Source organism: Rhinolophus hipposideros, assembly GCF_964194185.1.
Source record: "Rhinolophus hipposideros genome assembly, chromosome: 5".
In the NCBI taxonomy this organism is placed as follows: Eukaryota; Metazoa; Chordata; class Mammalia; order Chiroptera; family Rhinolophidae; genus Rhinolophus; species Rhinolophus hipposideros.
In genome coordinates, this window is record NC_138051.1 from 45386770 (window position 1) to 45395492 (window position 8723).

Below are 8723 nucleotides of genomic sequence, written 5' to 3' on the forward strand. Positions count from 1 at the left end.
TTTCCACTAACCAAGTCAGGCAGCGGTTTTACATTATTCATCTCGTCACAAAAGTGATCTGGTGACGGAATAATGACTGTATCTCAGTGTTCTGCGGTAGCCCATAATAAAGACAGCAGAACAGAGAGAATTCGATCCCACACCCACAGAAGGTATCCTCAGCGTGGCCAGCATCCCCAACCCTTCCCCCACCCCGGCTCTGCAAACCATTCACCTAAAGCGGAAGAGGAGCACAGATACTGTTTGCAGTGGACATGCCAGCACCTCACTTAGAGTCTCTGGAATTCATAACCAGCAATCTTTAGTAGTTTGATCTCAGAACAAGTCCAGTTCTGAATAACTAGTAGGATTCTATTCTCCAATTCTGGTATGTGAAAACTTTTAGCAATACGTGTGCTTTCATAATATAGGAAGAAAAAATACAGATGTGTATTATTCTGCAAGGAAATGTATTTGCTCTCTGCCTCACTGTTCCCTGCTTTCTACCACCCCCATTGTTTACAGATTTCTTGGTATTATGGTGAAGAGAATTCCAGAGGGAAACTAAGGCACTAGATTTCACTCTATTAATAGCTTCTCAAAACATTTCACAGCTTTTGTCTAAAACATAAGTGCTCAAGACTGAGTCAGAATCTTTTATATCTAATTCCCAAACTGGACCTACTTACCCCTCTAGGGTAAGGAAGGACCATACATTTTTTTGCAAGAAAGTATAAATTCCCTATATGTACCAAGCCACTTCAGTACTAAATAAACCCCATTTATCTTTTCAATTTTACAATGAGGCTCTTTTATTGAGTGCATTTAGAAATGCAACTGAATTCACACTAACTTTTGGCTATATGTCACTTTTCTGTAAAACGTTGTCATCATGGGCTTCCAATGTTTTTAAAATAATAAAGCAACCACTTTCATACTAGAGAACATAGGAAACAGCCATGAGAAAACCCAAGGCTGGGGTAGAGCCAGACAAAAGAAGTATCCGAGAGTAAGAGTCCCTACCTGAAGAGAGCACTCGTATTCGGATGGAATGGGGAGGGAGAGGATAGTGAAGACTTCATTCTTGTAGGTGCGGTTCTCACACTTCAAACACAGGATGCTGGAACTGAGCTGCCCTTCAAACAGCCGGGTGATGATGGAGGACTCATTGGCAGTCACCTTCCTGCGGCATCTTGGAATAGATGTTTTCTCATGTGATCTTCTTTGGCGATACTGAATCAAGGAACAAATTTGCCCTTAATCAATTATTGGTTATCAAAAATTTTTTTAATAGAATAACTTGATTCTGTTCTATCAGAATGATACGTGGCTACCAGAAGCCATGTTGTGCATTCAAACGATAAATAAAGATCTTCTTAAGAGTCTATATTTTATGTGTGATCTCTGATAATTCAGTAGTTTCCCTCCTCAAGTGAAGCTAAGGAATGATGACACCCTAACCCGGGTAAAACACATGACCACGGCCCCCTCAGCTGACAGCCTACGAGAATGTGACACAGAGTCCCGTTGGCTGTTAAACCAGCTTTCGGTCACACAAGCTGATACAAAGGATAATCAAGAAACTTATCTCACCTCTGCCCCTTCAGGTTGTGTTCCCTAGCCTCTTCTCCTTTTATTGTTAGAAAACACTTTTTTAAAAAGAGCAAATCCTAAATTCTGAAGGCAGCCTAATTTAACTAGCTTTGTAGCCTGATCTGAATCCGGGGCCAGATTCAGGCATGGCCGGGCCGGGAGCACATCCTGCCTTTTCAGTGATTTTACAGCCTCGGTAGAATACACGTGTGGAAGACGCCTTAGCTCCACTGTCAGCAGGCACAGCGTTGCACGTTGGCTTCTTTCATCACAGCCTGCTGCCCAGGTCTTCTACCCTGACAGAAACTGAATGCCCCTAATTCCAAGTTTGGTCTTGGGAACCAGAATGCTATTTATTTCAGACTGGCTGACGATGAGTACCTGTGTGATTTTACTAAATGCCACCCTGCCCGCTGGTTCAAAAGTGCTGCCGTGGATATTTTATTGGTGGTAAAAATGAAAAATGGAGCTGAGGGTTGCCGATGAGAATGATTCACAGATATACTTTGTGGTCTTTTATGCTAAATATCCCCTGGATGTTAGCTATGAGGTAAGCAAACTGCACAAGGACACTGTATGAAGTCAAGGACACGTCTTTGGAAAATGAGGGTGTCCGACCATGGCTGAAGGAAGTGAGACTTGTAAACAAGGATAAAACTCTTCGTAATGGGCAATTTCATGTTTTATTAAACGTATGTTGTACTCAATGAAGAATTCAGGTTAGGCATGTTTGGTATGAAGGTGAAACTTTGTAGTATATAGATCTGTCCTTTAATCTAATACCAAGTGTAATAGTTTCTTGGATTTGTACTTACCAAGAACATTTATTTTAGGTTGTAAAGTTCTACGTGTTATATGTCATGAGGAATATATTTTACAAAACAGTGATTTTCACTTAAAAAAAAATCCATGCAGATGTTATGTGCAAAGGGAACTAGATTAACGGTCCCAACACCTGCTGGTCACCAGAAATACCAAGGGAGCTTTCCCAGAAGACAGCCCTTGACATTCTTAACTCAGTAACACCGGACCAAGGGCCTTAGAACCTGTGTCGTAAAAATCTTCCTACTTTGATGATCAGCAAAGTTTGGTAAATACTAACTGGAATGTTCCCCCACAGTATTCCCAGAACAAACGAAAAAAAGTGATTGAACAAACAAAAGAATGAAAAATGAAAGTTGCCCATAGAGCTGAAGGTCTATCCTATTTCAAGGCCATTAATTCTACTTACCTTTTTCAGAGATTCATGAAGTTCATTCAGGACATAAATCAAGAATTCCTGAGCATCTTGCTGTGTCTTCTTCATGAATGCTGGGTAGAGTTTGCCAAGAGCTGACCGAAATATTTCTGGTGAGACACAGTCTGAGTCTCCAAGCCACATGTCTGTCATCACATAGGCAAAAGCAGTGGCGACCTCACTGCAGTTCCTTGGAAGAAGGAAGGGCAATGTTTCTGGCTGATTTAATGAAAAGAAGGCACCTAAAAACTTAAGCATCTGGACATTAGACCCCAAATGAAGCTTCATTAATTTCTTGGTTGACCTCCTTGCTTTACTCACCCTAGAAATGGTGTCTGGGGCACTGCAGCCTCTACTGACTTGTTTAGCCTTTACTAGGGATTCCAGAATGTTCCTTCCCTAACCTCACCGCAGGGAAACAAGGGGGAGGGGCTGGACTGCAGGGAACGCAAATGGTCTTACTTTTGAAGAGCAGTGATGTACTTTCCGGAGAGAAAATAGTCCATCAGTGGTGAGATGCTGCAGAGACACTGTAAGATGGCATTCATGTAGCATGTGTTGCCCAAGTTCCGCAGGCCAGTCACACCCTGGAAATGGGGCTGGTTCTCATCATCCTCCTTAACTGGAAGGGTATCATAGTGATCTGTGCCGTCTGCGCTGTGTTGGTGCCATGTGGAAAGAAAGGACAGCATTTTGAGGGACCGAAATATGTACATATGACAATAAGGCTCTCTCAACCTCATGACACAAAGGAGAGTTTGTAGTAAGACCTCCCTCAAATAAATTCCCTACCAAGGACAGAAGTAGTCTAACTTGGAGTCTAAAATTACATTACTTAGTCCAGAACTCTTGGAACAGTGCCAGCAGTCAAATACAAAGAAATAAAAGCTTTTTCATAAAACCAAAGAAAGAGAACAGAAATATCGGCCTTTCAGAATCTTAGAATTGCTTGGCTACCAATGCAAACTTTCCCTCTGAATACCAAAGCATTTCCCTTTTTTGCTGGGCAAGTTATTTAATTATTATTAGTAGTAACAATATTAGATAGTAGTTAATAGTAACAATAGCTATCTTGTATTGAGCTTGGCACTATTTTAAGTACTTAACATGTATTCTCCCATTTAATTCTTTCAATAATTCTTGGGGGTAGGTACAATTATTTTTAAATCCTGTAATAGATGAGATATCATGTTTAAGTGGTTTAGTCATCTGCCTATGGCAATAAACTAAGGGATGTGCAGTGGTATGTTGAGAGAAGGAACATTTGTCTACATACCTACCTACCTTCTGGCCATCTGTCTGTCAAGTTATTTGGATTTATATATAATATATTAAGAATGTGTGTGTGTATAAATATATATGTAATATATATATTTATATAAAATATATGTATATTTTATATATATTATATATTATATAATATACAATATAACATATAACATATATTATATATTATAAATAATATATATTATATAATATAGAATATATATTATATATTATAAATAATATATAATATAATATGTAATATTATATATTATATAAATATATAATATTTATTATATATTATATTATATATATTTATATAAAATATATATAGAGAGAGAGCATAATATAGACACATATTGTATACTCATACATGTATTAAGAGCACATACATGTGCATATTATATATATATATATACAAATTTCACACACACACACACATACAAGAAAAGGAAGCATAAGAGCCTAGACTTCGTAAAAAATAGATCTTAGTTTAAATCCTGACTCTGCCATTATACTACTTAATGATCGGAGACTCTTAATTCTTGTTTCTCTTCTATAAAATAGGAGTACTGCTGCCTGCCATATCGGTTTGTTGTGAGGATTACATGATGCAAGGCACGTGGCACTGATTACATAGTTAAGGGGTAACCTCAAATCTTTTTAAAGAAGTGACTCATCTAGAATGTCCTTCACAGCAAGCTACAGAATTAAAGCATTCATGTGAATCAACCAGACCTGCGCAGAAGAGGGAACACTGTGGCCTCCCAAGGAGTCCTCGCTCCACACAGTGTCCTTTTGCAATTTGACTGTTCCACCAGGCAGCCCCAGCATCTTTGTCCTTTATTATTTGTCTTTCTATCTAAAGTATTTAAAATGGAGTCTCCATGAGATCACTACAATTCTGCCAATTTGAAAAGAGCTCACTGTTACATGAATGGCCATTTTCACTTGTGTTCACCTTTGCTAAGGGAGGACCTGGACTGCCAGTTGCCTAGGTATTAAATAATATCTTCGATTCCTTTTGGGGGACCTCCAATGGGTCAAATCTCCCAAATGTGGCATGTACCCCCCCCACCGACTCCTTTAGCATGGCTCCCCCCGCCCTCCTGAGCTTTTCTAGAAGCTGTAGTAGATGGAGGCTCACAGGACATAGTAGATACTGAAGTCATCTGCGGGGAGAGGCTGCTGAGAAGTCATTGCAGTGAAACCAGTCGGACTTTCCAATTCTATTCAGGGACTGCAGCTAATCCTTTTAACTTCATTCTCTGAGCCTGTTACTTTGGCTCTTTTTGTTTGTAACAATTTGTATGTCCCCCACCTCCCCTTTAGTAGCTGCAAACTGACTTTCATCTGTCCTTCAGGTACATTCCAACTTGGATTCTCCATGCATCATAATCCTTTCCTTTCACCTGCAATATTCTAGCTTGTTGCCATGAGATACGGTTAGTTGGTTGCTTAAAAACTTTTAGATTAGATTACAAAGAATGAACTAAATATATAAAATCTCTTCATCATTCATTTTCTCTTGCGTATATATATTACACACACACACACACACACACACACACAAACACACACGCACATCAGTGGACATTATGGTAACCCTGCCCACTTTGGGCACTCACCCACTGTCCTCATGATGGCGCCACTCCCAGGACCACGAAGGACTGTTTCTCACCCAGGGGAGGGAGGTAATTGGATTTTGCTGCTTCTAAAAATGCATGGCATTGGAATAGATTGAAACATTTCCCTTCATGGCCAATTGTAGTGCAAAGTGGGTGCATGTGCGCACACACACATAATCCCACTAGTGCCATGCAGGGCAAATATAAATAAAGGGTTTATCACAAAACAATTTATAAACTAAGAAGTAGTAGAGCACACACAATCTCCTGAGCTCTCATTTTCTTCATAGAGAACTGTGCTATAGAAAGCTCTTCAGTAGGGAGGAGACTACCCCCACCCCAACAATCCTCTGTCTAGATGAAAAGCAGTCAGAGAATACAGGCAACCATGTAGCATAAAAGCAACCTGGTCGAGGAAGTGGTTTTGTTAGAATGGGGAGCCTTCAGAGAGCCAAAGCTGGTACCAACCTGTGTTCTTCCTTTGTGCTAACAGAATCTGTAGGGAGCAGGTAAAAAAAGAGCTGTTAGGGCCAATCCAATTTATCTTTTCTCAACTCTGCATCAAGTGAAATGAATAAGGTAATAAAAGAAAAAAAAACTCTTAAAAATGTCAGTGTCAGGAAAGATAAAGTAGGCTGATAACCATTCCAGATTAAAAGAAACTAGAGAAACAAGACAATTAAATACTCTACCCGATCCTGGATGGGACCCTGGATCAGGAAAAAAAAAATGCCATAAAAGGACATTATTGGGACAATTGATGAAATCTGAATGTGGATTACATATGATTGGTTTTATACCAATGTTGATTCTTCTGAATTTTATAAAATGCACTGTTTATGAAAGAGAATGTTCTTGTTCTTCGGAAATACACACTGATGGATTTAGGGGCAAAGGGACCTGATATCTGCAACCTGCTCTCTAATGGTTCAGGAAAACACCCACAGACACATACAAATGAGGCAAGGAGGGAATGGGGAGTGAGGAAGCAAATATGAAACAAATATAGCCAAATGTTAGCAAACTGGTGAACCTGGGTGAAGGTTTACTGGAGTTCTTTATACTGACTATTCTGGCAATTCTTCTCAGAGAGAAAAAATTATCTCAACCTAAAAAATTTTTAAAAAGAGAATGTAGTACATATACTTGTAATATGGATTTATCTCCAACATATATTATTAGTAAGTCGAAAAAGCAAGGTGCTGGAGAGTCTGCCTATAGTGTGCACCCTATTTATGTCCAAATGGTTTTAAAAAAAGAACATATGGATATGCTCAGACTACATAACAACATTAAGAATAGTCTTTCTTAGACACCTGGATAAGGGATCCTGGAATCCAGAGGTACCAGCTCTTGCAGCTATTTGATATTTGGCAGCTTTTTCTTTTATTCTTTTATTTTAACCAGTGTGGACTCATAAATTCCTGCTTTATTCAATGGATTAGAATGTTATAACCATTCTTTATTTTTTTATGTACAAATTGTCTCAGGATTAGCCAGCAGGGGGCCCCTTCAAGATGTTTTCTGTATCCATTTAATATGTCTCCATCATTCTCTGAGCATTCCCTTACTTTTTAGCACAGCAAGACCTTCCAGGCGTACCTTGTACCTTCCCCACCCCTAGTCCTCAAGTCAGTCTTTCTCTAAAAGCCCTGGTCCCTTTCAGAGGAGAATAGTATTTAGAAAGGAAGATCTGAGAGGGAGGTGTATTCATGCTATTACAGTGTCAGTTACCCATTCCTCAGTGTTTCCCTATTTGATCAGCTCTGTTGCATGTAACTAATCATTTGCTGCCACCCCCTTCCCACCCCATTACACCACACATGCCTCTCTGACACCCCAGCCAAGTCACTGCTGCCCCATAGCAATCTGAGGCATACCCAGATTGGTCTCAATTAATGGCCTTTAAATTGTGAATGAATGAAGAAAGGAATCTGGCTCTCCCTGTTATATTTTGCTTCTCTCTTTGGTGGATTACTTTTTGAACCTCCCCTCTCCTCATTGTTTTTATATTTTTCTATTTACATTTCCTTTAAATGTTTTAACAAATATACAAATAGCCCTTGTTAATCTACTTGGGTCCAAGGTTTGAGTAGCAGGGTTATCATACTATCCCAGCCTGTTTGGTTTCTAAGCTCTGGATTGCTTGTAATAGTGTGAAACTTTTTATTTAGTTCCTGAGGTCACAAAGTGCAAGTCAGGATAGCAAGGGTCACTCATACTTAAAATTACTTTTCAAGTAATGTTAAGAATACTTATATCATTACCCAAATAGATGAGACCTTTAGTATGCTTTACTGCCACATCCTCCTGAATCCTCTTTTCATATTAAAAACTTTTAATTCTAATTTAAAAATTATAAAATGTATAAATATTTGTCAGCAACTATTTAAACTTGTGTATTTCATGACACTTTGCTCCTCTATTTTTCACCTGTCTTCTTGTTTGAATCTTATCTTTTTGCTTGGGTACATTTTTAACGTTTTCCAAGAAAATGGCAAGCTTTCTGAGAATGCCATCACATAGCATTCAAACTCCTCCTTTTTCTTAACAATATTGCTTTGCTGACCCTAGATACTATGACAGATGAGAAATCTTGTCGGTGTGATTTTTTTTCTTTGTAAACTTATTTTTTGCTTTATTTGCAGAGTCACCAAAATGTTGCATTAAGTAGGTCCTTTTATTTATTTCCTCCCTTCCAGGTCGTTCACTCTGGAACTCCTATTTAAGTTATTCTCTCTCATTCATTTATCCAGAAAATACTGTACATCTACTTTGTTCCAGGTGCTGTGCTAGGTGTTTAACAGTGAATAAAACACAAGACTTTACCTTCATATAGCTTACAATCTATTGATCACTTGGATTTATTGTCTTACCTCCCAACACTTTGCACATATTTTCCATTATTTTGACTTTCTAACACATGCACTTGTATATGATTGAGCACTTGTAGGGTCACTTTACCTGAATTCTCTTGATGTTTTAGTTTTACATTTGTGCTCATGGCTCCTTTTTCTTTTTTC

The 8723-nt window shown here is 38.7% G+C and overlaps 1 protein-coding gene across 1 annotated transcript in view; it reads right to left on the reverse strand.

Annotated features, from left to right (window-relative positions):
- USP50 (ubiquitin specific peptidase 50) overlaps window positions 1-5272 on the reverse strand; it is a gene marked incomplete at both ends in the record, with an annotated part of 27178 nt that extends 21906 nt beyond the window's left edge. Inside the window, 4 exons of the mRNA XM_081049898.1 lie at window positions 1003-1212; window positions 2804-2999; window positions 3272-3466; window positions 5220-5272. Coding sequence (XP_080906024.1) covers window positions 1003-1212; window positions 2804-2999; window positions 3272-3466; window positions 5220-5272 — 654 coding nt within the window. The remainder of the gene's footprint in view (window positions 1-1002; window positions 1213-2803; window positions 3000-3271; window positions 3467-5219) is intronic.
- Window positions 5273-8723: the final 3451 nt, after the last annotated feature.